General features: G+C 40.9%; 1 protein-coding gene across 1 annotated transcript; it reads left to right on the forward strand.

The window, feature by feature from the left end:
* The first annotated feature begins 1,854 nt into the window (after positions 1–1,854).
* Positions 1,855–14,506, forward strand: LOC128755919 (uncharacterized). Its single transcript, XM_053860029.1, has 38 exons — positions 1,855–2,055; positions 2,176–2,240; positions 2,380–2,561; positions 2,835–2,980; positions 3,122–3,186; positions 3,306–3,487; positions 3,723–3,883; positions 4,004–4,068; positions 4,208–4,392; positions 4,630–4,772; positions 4,914–4,978; positions 5,096–5,277; positions 5,465–5,625; positions 5,746–5,810; positions 5,950–6,131; positions 6,405–6,550; positions 6,692–6,756; positions 6,876–7,057; positions 7,293–7,453; positions 7,574–7,638; positions 7,778–7,959; positions 8,231–8,376; positions 8,520–8,584; positions 8,702–8,883; positions 9,119–9,279; positions 9,400–9,464; positions 9,604–9,785; positions 10,879–11,036; positions 11,137–11,201; positions 11,320–11,501; positions 11,742–11,884; positions 11,971–12,029; positions 12,151–12,323; positions 13,177–13,316; positions 13,398–13,462; positions 13,549–13,718; positions 14,127–14,275; positions 14,471–14,506. The coding sequence occupies exons 1-38, from the start codon at positions 1,855–1,857 to the stop codon at positions 14,504–14,506; spliced, it is 4,992 nt and encodes a 1,663-aa protein (XP_053716004.1).
* Positions 14,507–15,364: the final 858 nt, after the last annotated feature.

Here is a 15,364-nt window from a genome sequence, read left to right on the forward strand (position 1 = left end):
AGAGTTTCATCATTTCATCATCAATACAAGTAACATGTGAGTATACACACGACAAGTGACTTTGTTTACTGACTATAGTTGAAAAGAAAAGAAACCTAACTGAGAAGTACATCATTGAACTTTGAGTGCTGGCTGCTTTTATCATCCGTTTTAGACTGGAAAAAAAATCAGCGTATTAATTATCTTTTATTTATTTTAAGCGGGTCCAGTTGAAGAATCAGAAACTGAACCAGAAGCCCCTTCACGTCCTTCAATTGCTTACACTTTGACTTCGACTATCGAAAAAGAACACTTTACAGAAGATCTGAACGACCCCAGGAGCAACAAGTACAAAGATCTTGAGCAAGAACTTGTCAGCTGGGTGAGGACAAAAAAAAAAAAAAATGTTTTATAGAGTAACCCACTGTTTCGAAAATGTGTACTGAGATCAACTCATTCCCAGTGTGAGTGTGCCTCCAGTGAAAGCTGTGGGAATTCAATCAGCCACTGCAGACTCATCAAATTCAGGTACTATGAATGAGCAAGGGAGTGAACACTTTTGCTAGTTAATGAAGCTTTTCAATGCTGTTGTTCACCAGCTGTCATTTCTCATTGATACAACACATCGCCTCAGACTAACACTCATTTGTGAATCCAGAGAGTCTTCATGCTCAGCCTCGGACACCACAGTTGAAGCAGAGTTTGAGGTTGAGTGGACCTTGTTGACTCCATCATCCAAACCTCCCTCCAGAAAACATGTTGTCAATACCTTCAAGAACGCTGCTGCAAATGGAAATGAATATTCCAAATTAAGAATCATTCCCATATCGATTCAAACAGTGGGTCAGTATCAAGAGGTTATTGCTTTCCAGTGTTGAAGAAATGGTGACTGATGATCAGTTTCATGATGAGATTGTCAACCTTCATAGAGTCAACTGAACTTTTTTAGTCTGCTATAACTTAGTGTCTTGTCTTATTTATATGTGGGCTTGACAGAAACACTAAAAAATGGGGTAAAATACTTTGTTGTAATTGTTAATAATAAAACGTTGAGAGATATTTTTTTTGTGTCCACGGAAGGTCCAGATGAAGAGCCAGGAAACACCTCGACTCCTCCACCTGCTTATACTGCAATATGCTCCCTTCAAGAACCATTTACCAAAGAGTTGAATGACCCCAGCAGCACAGAGTTCAAGGACCTGGAAGCAAAATTAGTTAGTTGGGTGAGGACAAGTTAATGTTCACAGCCTTTATATTTGGTGATGTATTGTGATATGTTTCAATATACACCATCAACACACAGTCCAGTCCATGTGAATGTCACAGAGTGAATGTAACATGAGTTTTTATATTTTATTTCATAGTGTGAACATGCCACCAAAGAAAAGTGTGGAAACAAAAATGGCCACTGTAAACTCAGAAAATTAAGGTGAGAAGTTTGACTTTTAGTTCAATTAAACATAATAGCGTCTGTATTATACTCTTTAGATCAGACAAGTGCACCATCAGAGCAAATACCAAAGTACTAAACTCACCCTTTCTCCAGGAAATCTCAATGTGCTTCATCTGAAAACACTGTTGAAGCTGAGTTGGAGGTTCAGTTGCCATGGTTGACTCCCACATCAGAAGCTCCTTCAGGAAAACACATCGCTGGAGCCTTAAAGAGAGCAGCAGAGAATTCTGCACGTTTCCAACTCACCATCATTTCCAGCTCAGTCCAAGTGACAGGTGAGACGACGCATCACATTTTCAAAATTGATCAGTGTCCAAGGGCACGGCTGACGACTATTTGGACATGTGGCTGAATTAAAAACTTGCACCGATTGATCGCTGTATTGTAAAACTACATCCAACTTTTTATGTTGAACATTAGAAATGTTTGGTCATTTGTGTTCTGCTATCTATTTCTTCATAGCGAGTCACGTTGAAGACTCCCCAACTGAACCAGAAGCCCCATCAGGTCCTCCACTTGTTTACACTGTGACTTCCACCATTGATGAAGAGCCCTTCACAGATGAACTGAACGACCCCAGCAGTAGGAAGTACAAAGATCTCCAGGAAGAACTGGTCAGCTGGGTGAGGACATCTTCAACTTCTCTCTTCATGATGGTTACATTTGGTTTTGTTTGAAGCTTTTTCATTGTCTGAGTGATGTACATAGTCCTGAGTGTAAACTGACTTGTGCTTCATTCCCAGTGTGAGTGTGCCTCCAGTGAAAAGTGTGGAAATACTATCAGCCACTGCAGACTCATCAAATTCAGGTACTTTTGTTGACATGGCTACTGTGCATTTTTGCTACTAGAGGAACTGCTGTGTTGTGTTGTGCACATCACAGTCACTGTTGAGAAAACACACAACAAAACATCATCACATGACTCTAACTGACATTTGTGAATCCAGAGAGTCTTCATGCTCAGCCTCGGACACCACAGTTGAAGCAGAGTTTGAGGTTGAGTGGACCTTGTTGACTCCATCATCCAAACCTCCCTCCAGAAAACATGTTGTCAAAACTTTCAAGAACGCTGCTGCAAATCCGGGACATTCCAAAATCACCATCATTCCCAACTCAATCAAAGTAACAGGTCAGTGAGATTCATATCTGGTAGGATTCACTCTGCAGTGTTAGCAGATGTGTCACTAGTGGCTCCTGCCTTGGCTGCAGTTTTAACAACATCATGAAGTTGGTGAATCCTGAATTGAAACCCCAAATACAGTTGCCTGTCTTGTCTGCACTGTCCACCATCGATGAAGAGTTTGAAGTTGACTTACAGTGTTTCTATTGTTGAAGTGATTGACAAAGAAATGCCCTGGAGTAAAGAAAAATAACCTCTGGTGTGGTGTGTGTTTGTCCACAGAAGGTCCAGATGAAGAGTCAGGAAACACCTCGACTCCTCCACCTGCTTATACTGCAATATGCTCCCTTCAAGAACCATTTACCAAAGAGTTGAATGACCCCAGCAGCACAGAGTTCAAGGACCTGGAAGCAAAATTAGTTAGTTGGGTGAGGACAAGTTAATGTTCACAGCCTTTATATTTGGTGATGTATTGTGAGACGTTTCAATATACACCATCAACACACAGTCCAGTCCATGTGAATGTCACAGGCTGAATGTAAACTGACTTTTTATATTTTATTTCATAGTGTGAACATGCCACCAAAGAAAAGTGTGGAAACAAAAATGGCCACTGTAAACTCAGAAAATTAAGGTGAGAAGTTTGACTTTAAATTCGCTGAACCATTATAGTGTCTGTATTATACTCATTTGATCAGACCATCTGTGACCATATGCGGAAATACCAAAGTACTAAACTCACCCTTTCTCCAGGAAATCTCAATGTGCCTCATCTGAAACCACTGTTGAAGCTGAGTTGGAGGTTCAGTTGCCCTGGTTGACTCCCACATCAGAAGCTCCCTCAGGAAAACACATCGCTGGAGCCTTAAAGAGAGCAGCAGAGAATTCTGCACGTTTCCAACTCACCATCATTTCCAGCTCAGTCCAAGTGACAGGTGAGATGACAGATCACATTTTCAAACTTGATCAACTTCAGTGATTTGTCAAACTACATAGTTAATGATCCAAAAGAGTAATGAAACACTGAACCTGGTTGGTAGCGTAAACCGTCCCTCAAAACTCGCCAACAACACACAGTATGAGTTACATGATTTTGCACAAACCCCTTCATGGTAGCGCATAGATTCATTTAAGAGTCTTCATTTCCATCCTCCTGCTTTTCATCGATAGCGAGTCACCTTGAAGACTCCCCAACTGAACCAGAAGCCCCATCAGGTCCTCCACTTGTTTACACTGTGAGCTCCACCATTGATGAAGAGCCCTTCACAGATGAACTGAACGACCCGAGCAGCAGGAAGTACAAAGATCTCCAGGAAGAACTGGTCAGCTGGGTGAGGACATCTTTAACTTCTCTCTTCATGATGGTTACATTTGGTTTTGTTTGAAGCTTTTTCATTGTCTGAGTGATGTACATAGTCCTGAGTGTAAACTGACTTGTGCTTCATTCCCAGTGTGAGTGTGCCTCCAGTGAAAAGTGTGGAAATACTATCAGCCACTGCAGACTCATCAAATTCAGGTACTTTTGTTGACATGGCTACTGAGCATTTTTGCTACTAGAGGAACTGCTGTGTTGTATTGTGCACATCACAGTCACTGTTGAGAAAACACACAACAAAGCATCATCACATGACTCTAACTGACATTTGTGAATCCAGAGAGTCTTCATGCTCGGCCTCGGACACCACAGTTGAAGCAGAGTTTGAGGTTGAGTGGACCTTGTTGACTCCATCATCCAAACCTCCCTCCAGAAAACATGTTGTCAATACCTTCAAGAACGCTGCTGCAAATGGAAATGAATATTCCAAATTAAGAATCATTCCCATATCGATTCAAACAGTGGGTCAGTATCAAGAGGTTATTGCTTTCCAGTGTTGAAGAAATGGTGACTGATGATCAGTTTCATGATGAGATTGTCAACCTTCATAGAGTCAACTGAACTTTTTTAGTCTGCTATAACTTAGTGTCTTGTCTTATTTATATGTGGGCTTGACAGAAACACTAAAAAATGGGGTAAAATACTTTGTTGTAATTGTTAATAATAAAACGTTGAGAGATATTTTTTTTGTGTCCACGGAAGGTCCAGATGAAGAGCCAGGAAACACCTCGACTCCTCCACCTGCTTATACTGCAATATGCTCCCTTCAAGAACCATTTACCAAAGAGTTGAATGACCCCAGCAGCACAGAGTTCAAGGACCTGGAAGCAAAATTAGTTAGTTGGGTGAGGACAAGTTAATGTTCACAGCCTTTATATTTGGTGATGTATTGTGATATGTTTCAATATACACCATCAACACACAGTCCAGTCCATGTGAATGTCACAGAGTGAATGTAACATGAGTTTTTATATTTTATTTCATAGTGTGAACATGCCACCAAAGAAAAGTGTGGAAACAAAAATGGCCACTGTAAACTCAGAAAATTAAGGTGAGAAGTTTGACTTTTAGTTCAATTAAACATAATAGCGTCTGTATTATACTCTTTAGATCAGACAAGTGCACCATCAGAGCAAATACCAAAGTACTAAACTCACCCTTTCTCCAGGAAATCTCAATGTGCTTCATCTGAAAACACTGTTGAAGCTGAGTTGGAGGTTCAGTTGCCATGGTTGACTCCCACATCAGAAGCTCCTTCAGGAAAACACATCGCTGGAGCCTTAAAGAGAGCAGCAGAGAATTCTGCACGTTTCCAACTCACCATCATTTCCAGCTCAGTCCAAGTGACAGGTGAGACGACGCATCACATTTTCAAAATTGATCAGTGTCCAAGGGCACGGCTGACGACTATTTGGACATGTGGCTGAATTAAAAACTTGCACCGATTGATCGCTGTATTGTAAAACTACATCCAACTTTTTATGTTGAACATTAGAAATGTTTGGTCATTTGTGTTCTGCTATCTATTTCTTCATAGCGAGTCACGTTGAAGACTCCCCAACTGAACCAGAAGCCCCATCAGGTCCTCCACTTGTTTTCACTGTGAGCTCCACCATTGATGAAGAGCCCTTCACAGATGAACTGAACGACCCCAGCAGTAGGAAGTACAAAGATCTCCAGGAAGAACTGGTCAGCTGGGTGAGGACATCTTTAACTTCTCTCTTCATGATGGTTACATTTGGTTTTGTTTGAAGCTTTTTCATTGTCTGAGTGATGTACATAGTCCTGAGTGTAAACTGACTTGTGCTTCATTCCCAGTGTGAGTGTGCCTCCAGTGAAAAGTGTGGAAATACTATCAGCCACTGCAGACTCATCAAATTCAGGTACTTTTGTTGACATGGCTACTGTGCATTTTTGCTACTAGAGGAACTGCTGTGTTGTGTTGTGCACATCACAGTCACTGTTGAGAAAACACACAACAAAACATCATCACATGACTCTAACTGACATTTGTGAATCCAGAGAGTCTTCATGCTCAGCCTCGGACACCACAGTTGAAGCAGAGTTTGAGGTTGAGTGGACCTTGTTGACTCCATCATCCAAACCTCCCTCCAGAAAACATGTTGTCAAAACTTTCAAGAACGCTGCTGCAAATCCGGGACATTCCAAAATCACCATCATTCCCAACTCAATCAAAGTAACAGGTCAGTGAGATTCATATCTGGTAGGATTCACTCTGCAGTGTTAGCAGATGTGTCACTAGTGGCTCCTGCCTTGGCTGCAGTTTTAACAACATCATGAAGTTGGTGAATCCTGAATTGAAACCCCAAATACAGTTGCCTGTCTTGTCTGCACTGTCCACCATCGATGAAGAGTTTGAAGTTGACTTACAGTGTTTCTATTGTTGAAGTGATTGACAAAGAAATGCCCTGGAGTAAAGAAAAATAACCTCTGGTGTGGTGTGTGTTTGTCCACAGAAGGTCCAGATGAAGAGTCAGGAAACACCTCGACTCCTCCACCTGCTTATACTGCAATATGCTCCCTTCAAGAACCATTTACCAAAGAGTTGAATGACCCCAGCAGCACAGAGTTCAAGGACCTGGAAGCAAAATTAGTTAGTTGGGTGAGGACAAGTTAATGTTCACAGCCTTTATATTTGGTGATGTATTGTGAGACGTTTCAATATACACCATCAACACACAGTCCAGTCCATGTGAATGTCACAGGCTGAATGTAAACTGACTTTTTATATTTTATTTCATAGTGTGAACATGCCACCAAAGAAAAGTGTGGAAACAAAAATGGCCACTGTAAACTCAGAAAATTAAGGTGAGAAGTTTGACTTTAAATTCGCTGAACCATTATAGTGTCTGTATTATACTCATTTGATCAGACCATCTGTGACCATATGCGGAAATACCAAAGTACTAAACTCACCCTTTCTCCAGGAAATCTCAATGTGCCTCATCTGAAACCACTGTTGAAGCTGAGTTGGAGGTTCAGTTGCCCTGGTTGACTCCCACATCAGAAGCTCCTTCAGGAAAACACATCGCTGGAGCCTTAAAGAGAGCAGCAGAGAATTCTGCACGTTTCCAACTCACCATCATTTCCAGCTCAGTCCAAGTGACAGGTGAGATGACAGATCACATTTTCAAACTTGATCAACTTCAGTGATTTGTCAAACTACATAGTTAATGATCCAAAAGAGTAATGAAACACTGAACCTGGTTGGTAGCGTAAACCGTCCCTCAAAACTCGCCAACAACACACAGTATGAGTTACATGATTTTGCACAAACCCCTTCATGGTAGCGCATAGATTCATTTAAGAGTCTTCATTTCCATCCTCCTGCTTTTCATCGATAGCGAGTCACCTTGAAGACTCCCCAACTGAACCAGAAGCCCCATCAGGTCCTCCACTTGTTTACACTGTGAGCTCCACCATTGATGAAGAGCCCTTCACAGATGAACTGAACGACCCGAGCAGCAGGAAGTACAAAGATCTCCAGGAAGAACTGGTCAGCTGGGTGAGGACATCTTTAACTTCTCTCTTCATGATGGTTACATTTGGTTTTGTTTGAAGCTTTTTCATTGTCTGAGTGATGTACATAGTCCTGAGTGTAAACTGACTTGTGCTTCATTCCCAGTGTGAGTGTGCCTCCAGTGAAAAGTGTGGAAATACTATCAGCCACTGCAGACTCATCAAATTCAGGTACTTTTGTTGACATGGCTACTGAGCATTTTTGCTACTAGAGGAACTGCTGTGTTGTATTGTGCACATCACAGTCACTGTTGAGAAAACACACAACAAAGCATCATCACATGACTCTAACTGACATTTGTGAATCCAGAGAGTCTTCATGCTCAGCCTCGGACACCACAGTTGAAGCAGAGTTTGAGGTTGAGTGGACCTTGTTGACTCCATCATCCAAACCTCCCTCCAGAAAACATGTTGTCAAAACTTTCAAGAACGCTGCTGCAAATCCTGGACATTCCAAAATCACCATCATTCCCAACTCAGTCAAAGTAACAGGTCAGTGAGATTCATGTCTGGTTGGATTCACTCTGCAGTGTTAGCAGATGTGTCACTAGTGGCACATAAGATGTCAGCATTTTTTCCAGCAACTTGAAGTTGATAAATCCTCAATTTATAGTCCAAATACTCAGCTGTCTCCTCTGCACTGTCCACCCTCAGTGAAGAGTTTGAAGTTAACTTAAGGTGTTTCTGTTGTAGAAATAATTGATGAACATACCCACTGGTGTAAAGAAAAATAACCTCTGGTGTGGTTTGTATTTGTCCACAGAAGGTCCAGATGAAGAGTCAGGAAGCACTTTGGCTCCTCCACCTGCTTATACTGCAATATGCTCCCTTCAAGAACCATTTACCAAAGAGTTGAATGACCCCAGCAGCACAGAGTTCAAGGACCTGGAAGCAAAATTAGTTAGATGGGTGAGGAGAAGTTAATGTTCACAGACTTTATATTTGGTGATGTATTGTGAGACGTTTCAATATACACCATCAACACACAGTCCAGTCCATGTGAATGTCACAGAGTGAATGTAAAATTGCTTTTTTATGATTTACTTTCTTAGTGTGAACATGCCACCAAAGAAAAGTGTGGAAACAAAAATGGCCACTGTAAACTCAGAAAATTAAGGTGAGAAGTTTGACTTTAAATTCACTGAACCATTATAGTGTCTGTATTATACTGATTTGATCAAACCATCTGTGACCATATGTGGAAATGAAAGTACTAAATTCACCCTTTCTCCAGGAAATCTCAATGTGCCTCATCTGAAACCACTGTTGAAGCTGAGTTGGAGGTTCAGTTGCCCTGGTTGACTCCCACATCAGAAGCTCCTTCAGGAAAACACATCGCTGGAGCCTTAAAGAGAGCAGCAGAGAATTCTGGACGTTTCCAACTCACCATCATTTCCAGCTCAGTCCAAGTGACAGGTGAGACGACAGATCACATTTTCAAACTTGATCAACTTCAGTGATTTGTCAAACTACATAGTTAATGATCCAAAAGAGTAATGAAACACTGAACCTGGTTGGTAGCGTAAACCGTCCCTCAAAACTCGCCAACAACACACAGTATGAGTTACATGATTTTGCACAAACCCCTTCATGGTAGCGCATAGATTCATTTAAGAGTCTTCATTTCCATCCTCCTGCTTTTCATCGATAGCGAGTCACCTTGAAGACTCCCCAACTGAACCAGAAGCCCCATCAGGTCCTCCACTTGTTTTCACTGTGAGCTCCACCATTGATGAAGAGCCCTTCACAGATGAACTGAACGACCCCAGCAGCAGGAAGTACAAAGATCTCCAGGAAGAACTGGTCAGCTGGGTGAGGACATCTTTAACTTCTCTCTTCATGATGGTTACATTTGGTTTTGTTTGAAGCTTTTTCATTGTCTGAGTGATGTACATACTCCTGAGTGTAAACTGACTTGTGCTTCATTCCCAGTGTGAGTGTGCCTCCAGTGAAAAGTGTGGAAATACTATCAGCCACTGCAGACTCATCAAATTCAGGTACTTTTGTTGACATGGCTACTGAGCATTTTTGCTGCTAGAGGAACTGCTGTGTTGTGTTGTGCACATCACAGTCAATGTTGAGAAAACACACAACAAAACATCATCACATGACTCTAACTGACATTTGTGAATCCAGAGAGTCTTCATGCTCAGCCTCGGACACCACAGTTGAAGCAGAGTTTGAGGTTGAGTGGACCTTGTTGACTCCATCATCCAAACCTCCCTCCAGAAAACATGTTGTCAAAACTTTCAAGAACGCTGCTGCAAAACCTGGACATTCCAAAATCACCATCATTCCCAACTCAATCAAAGTAACAGGTCAGTGAGATTCATGTCTGGTTGGATTCACTCTGCAGTGTTAGCAGATGTGTCACTAGTGGCTCCTGCCTTGGCTGCAGTTTTAACAACATCATGAAGTTGGTGAATCCTGAATTGAAACCCCAAATACAGTTGCCTGTCTTGTCTGCACTGTCCACCATCAATGAAGATTTTGAAGTTGAATTAGAACTGTCTCCATTGTTAATATATAATATTTAATGAATTGCAGCAAACTGCTTTAAAGAAAAATAACCTCTGTTGTGGTGTGTGTTTGTCCACAGAAGGTCCAGATGAAGAGGCAGGAAACACATCGACTCCTCCACCTGCTTATACTGCAATATGCTCCCTTCAAGAACCATTTACCAAAGAGTTGAATGACCCCAGCAGCACAGAGTTCAAGGACCTGGAAGCAAAATTAGTTAGTTGGGTGAGGACAAGTTAATGTTCACAGCCTTTATATTTGGTGATGTATTGTCAGATGTTTCAATATACACCATCCACACACAGTGAATGTAAAATTACTTTTGATGTTTCATTTTTATAGTGTGAACATGCCACCAAAGACAAGTGTGGAAACAAAAATGGTCACTGTAAACTCAGAAAATTAAGGTGAGAAGTTTGACTTCAATTGAATTCAATTCAGTACAACATTAGTGCCAGTATTATACTCATTAGAGCAGTACACCGTCTGCTGAAATACCAAAGAAGTAAACTCGTTCTTTCTCCAGGAAATCTCAATGTGCTTCATCTGAAAACACTGTTGAAGCTGAGTTGGAGGTTCAGTTGCCCTGGTTGACTCCCACATCAGAAGCTCCTTCAGGAAAACACATCGCTGGAGCCTTAAAGAGAGCAGCAGAGAATTCTGCACGTTTCCAACTCACCATCATTTCCAGCTCAGTCCAAGTGACAGGTTAGTAAATAGACGTTGTTGTCAAAAATTAACTGTTTTGGAGATATCTTAAAATGGGTTTCCTATTACCAGTGAAATTATTATCATTATTATCTTATAGTTCTTGTATTGTGATGACACTTGAGTACTTTGAGGTCATTTTACTTTTGTTTCGGGCTGTTTTGATTTCTTTTTACAAACCAGGTCATGATGAAGGTCCAGCAACTGAACCAGAAGCCCCATCAGGTCCTCCACTTGTTTACACTGTGACCTCCACCATTCATAAAGGGCCCTTCACTGAAGAAATGAACGACCCCAGCAGCAGGAAGTACAAAGATATGGAGGAAGAACTGATCAGCTGGGTGAGGATTTTAATTTTTATTTCTGAATTCATCATGGATGCTATTCTTAACTAGTAGCTCCAATGCAGTGGCTTTAAGGTGACTTGTGCTTCATTCCCAGTGTGAGTGTGCCTCCAGTGAAAAGTGTGGTAACCCTATCAGTCACTGCAGACTCATCAAATTCAGGTACGTTCACTTTAGAAATAGGTGAACATTTTAGTCACTGTGCTGTGCCTTATGCTTCTCCATTGTTAGACATTTTTCATTTCATAATGAGTTAGCCTGACACATGTTTGAATTGCAGGAAGTCTTCATGTGCATCACCCGTAAATGCTGTTGAAGCAGAGTTCGAGGTTGAGTGGACCTTGTTGACTCCCTTATCAAAACCTCCTTCCACCAAACTTGTGGCTAAAACATTACAGACAGCTGCCGCAACTCCTGGACATTCCAAAACAGACATTTTTCCCACCTTAATCCATGTAACAGGTCAGTGAGATTATTGACAAGATGAGGTACAGTAGCATTATGAAGTCAATGAAAAACACGCAGAAAACAAAGAAAACCTGAAAATCACCACTGAAATCAGTAGAAGACAAAGTGGCAGTTTTGGGCTGAAATCTGAACATTAACCTATTCTTGGGAACTGCCATTCAAAATTGAAGTTGCTGAACAATCACGGAGGTTGCAGGGAATCATTTATATTTCTAAACATTTGATCCATTACAGGGCCAGTGGAAGATGTAGAAACTCCTCCTGGTGTTCCACTTGTGTATACTGTCACTTCCACAATTGATCAACGATTCACAGAGGAGTTGAACAACCCCAACAGCAACCTGTACAAATATCTTGCAGACAGCATGGTCAATTGGGTATGGACACACACTTGAAATGAGCCGTTGTTTGTTTGACAGGATAATAAAGAGTTGCAATAACACATCACATTTCACATTTACAGTGTGAAAGTGCAACCTTAAAGGGAGGAATGGCTATCAGCTGTCAACTGAAAAAATTCAGGTGGATTTTTCCCCCCTCTATTCTTGTGTCTATTTTTGCAGTTGCTTGTCCTCCATTGTTTAATAATATTATCGTGAGTATTGTTGTCACTGCATAATGTTATCGTCCCCTTTTTTCACAGAGAACACTCACCGGACGCTGCAGTGGAAGCTGTGGTTGACGTTGAATACAAAGGGCCGACTTCCACATCTGAAAGATTGCACAGAATACAAATCACTGATATCTTGAGGAAGTCTGCAGAAACTCTGGAAAGTTCCCAAATAATGATCATTCCTGACTCAATCCTAGTGACAGGTCAGTGAAGCCAAAATATCATGGTATTAGATTGAGTTCAAACTACTGCTGAACTATTGTTGCACAAAGTCAGTGCTACAATGATCTTACTGAATGACTCTGTTGACAGGCGATCGACTCGTTGGCCTCACCCAGTATTGTGACAATGTATAGATGATGATACTTATTCACTCACAGTAGCCACACGTAGAGAAACAAACAAAGATACAGACGGTTAATTCAGTTATTATTATTTCATTTGCATTCTCCATCTCAAACACTCTGTAGGCATGAATGACGTCTTTAGTCTAAGCGGATGTTGACATGGAAACAGAACTACTTGAATCTGCCATAATTTCTGTTGTAAGATGTTGGGTCTGTTTACACAGCGACGGCATTGTCGCATTTAGTCTATATTTCTATATTTCATTGCCAGATGGAGAAATGTCAGCAATGATGATCATGGTGTCTGTAATGTTAAAAACCTTCTCGAAATAATATGGGTGAAGTCCAACGCTATTGAGCTCCACACCCAGTGTTGTGAGCCTGTGAGGATGATGACCAGTCCCACTATTCTTCTTTAGTGATGAACCTGTTAGTCAGCTAAAGAGAAAAACAAATCTCCCGATGTAAAACGAACAAAATCTGAACTGTGCTAAAGGTTTCAATAAGACACAGGGCAGCTCATTCTGACCGTTTCTGCACTTCTCTATCTCTGTCTCTTCATTCAAAGCCTATTTTAACTTCACGTCTTTAAACTATACGACATAGCAGGGCAAAACCCTTTCCTGGCTTACCACCTATTTTCTCTCTTTTTGCATCGTTCAATTAGATAAGCCTGTTTTTTCATGGCAGTTTTTATTCTGGTCCATAGACCGTCCCGTTGAGGACCCAACAACTGCTCCACCTATCTACACGGTAACTTGCAGCATTGACAAAGAATCCTTTACAGATGACCTGGACGACCCCAACAGTCAAAAATACAAGGATCTTGAAGAAAACCTTGTTGAATGGGTCAGTATTAAAGAATTTATTTATTTATTTTTAAGATTGCAGCATTGGATTTAATTATTTTTCCACTATTTGAATCCAAAGTGTGAGAGCGCCACAAAGGCAACGTATGGAGATAATGTCCTGCTCTGCAGAGTCATAATCTTCAGGTATTTCTTATGTTATATAAAACTCAATATTTCATGTTGAAGAATATGGCCAATTTATATGTATTTCAATTGCATTTTTATTCCAGCAAGCCGTCATCGCCAGGTAGCACTGTTGAAACAGTGTTAGAGGTTGAATTCCGCAGGTCGACTTCAGAACTACCTTCCAGAAGTGAAGTTGGCAGCACCTTGATGAACTCTTTAGCCAGTCCTGGGCTATTTCCAATTCGCGTCATCCCCAGCTCAATCCTGATAACAAGTCAGTAAACACATTTTAATTACTATTGTTAACTACTGCCTCTCTATTGTTGGTTGAACACAATTACGCCTCACATACATGCATATATATATATATATATATATATATATATATATACAAGGCAAAGCTCTCTATATACCGATCAATCTTCGGCCCAACCCTCACCTACGGTCATGAGCTTTGGGTCATGACCGTTGATAGTCTAGCGTGTTCGAATGAAATCTAGGAGGCAAAATAGTCACTTTTATGTGTGCAGATCAGCTGACATTTACTTTGAGTCTGTTCCACAATTAAAGTGCAACATTTTTACTTTAAATGCTTCAACTGCTGGTAGTGCTCAGTGGAATAGAAAAAAAAACTCACACACACACACAGTCGCGTCATGTATGTATTTATTGCTTTTTGCAGTGAGTCCAGAAGGGGTTCCAACATCCATTCCCTACGTGAAGCCTGTTTATATTGTTAGTGTACAGTTAAGGAATGAAGTTTATTCAGATGAGCTGAAGAACGCCAACAGCAGTAAATATCAGAGAATCGTCAAAGACCTGATTAACTGGGTGAGTTCACCGGCTTCACTCAGTACATGTGAACAACAAGTATTTTCAACTCTTTTTTTTGTTTTTAGTGTGAGAAGGTCAACGGAGAAAAACATGGCAAACCATTTGACAGCTGTGACATAAAAGCCTTCAGGTGTTGGATATTTAGAATTTGTGTCTTTTTCTTCGGGTGATTTGACAGTTGTTTTTCCTCAGACCTGCCTCACACGATTCACAGGCCACAGGAATTGAAGTTGAATTTGAGATTTACTTCAAGCCAAACACAACAACTCTTCCAACCGATCTGGTCATCATCACAACGTTACAGAGAAAGGCTGCTGAATCTTCAATTACAATGGTTGAAAATTCAGTCCAACTTGTAGGTGAGACAAAAAATAAATATATATTGATTTACAAACAAGGTCAATGGCTAGTTTCTGTCACAGTGCAACTAGCTTAGTCAATTCAACACCACATTACAACTTTTCATACTCCTACCTTCTATTTCCCGTTTTATTTCAGCCGGCCCATCTGGGATTTTAAGAATGACACTTCCTGATGCCGCGACCACGACTACAAAGCCCACCACTGAACAACCCAAGATGGCAGTGTTGTCAGCAGACACAACAGGTATGAAAGTGGAGCCACAGTTGAGTGGCTCCCATTTTGTATGCTCAGTTTATAATTTATTGCTTGTTTTTTTTTTCTGATGCAGTTTCAGGTGCGAACAGTCCCATGAGCAACCTGGTCACCGTCGTCTCTGTCGTCACTTTGTCATGGCTACTGTTAAAATAGCACTGGCATACTGTCGTGGATCGTGTCCAGTGCAACACAATTGCCATCCAGCAAACATTGGTCACGTGTTGAAGTATTGATACAATTTCACTATTTGAAGACACGTCGCTTCCTAAAGCTGTTCTGCTTTTGTTTGTAGCCATTAATTGCCATAAATTGTTGAAAAGTATTATTTCTGTTTGTTATTTCAATTTTGTTTAACGTCAAGAAATGAATTCATATTCAAATACACTTATTTTTTTAAACAATATTTATTTTATGGTATATTCATTGTGGGAGACATAATCCAAATAAAACACTGTGCAACCTCTTGTG

This window comes from Synchiropus splendidus, chromosome 3 (assembly GCF_027744825.2).
Source record: "Synchiropus splendidus isolate RoL2022-P1 chromosome 3, RoL_Sspl_1.0, whole genome shotgun sequence".
Classification (NCBI taxonomy): Eukaryota; Metazoa; Chordata; class Actinopteri; order Syngnathiformes; family Callionymidae; genus Synchiropus; species Synchiropus splendidus.

What these genes read in the sequence shown, in the direction of transcription:
- LOC128755919 (XM_053860029.1), top strand. Translation starts at nt 1,855, where the DNA reads ATGTTTGGTCATTTGTGTTCTGCTATCTATTTCTTCATAGCGAGTCAC. An exon ending in AGGAAGAACTGGTCAGCTGG is followed by an intron (nt 3,884 to 4,003) that starts GTGAGGACATCT and finishes CTTCATTCCCAG; the next exon opens with TGTGAGTGTGCCTCCAGTGA. An exon ending in AGGAAGAACTGATCAGCTGG is followed by an intron (nt 11,037 to 11,136) that starts GTGAGGATTTTA and finishes CTTCATTCCCAG; the next exon opens with TGTGAGTGTGCCTCCAGTGA.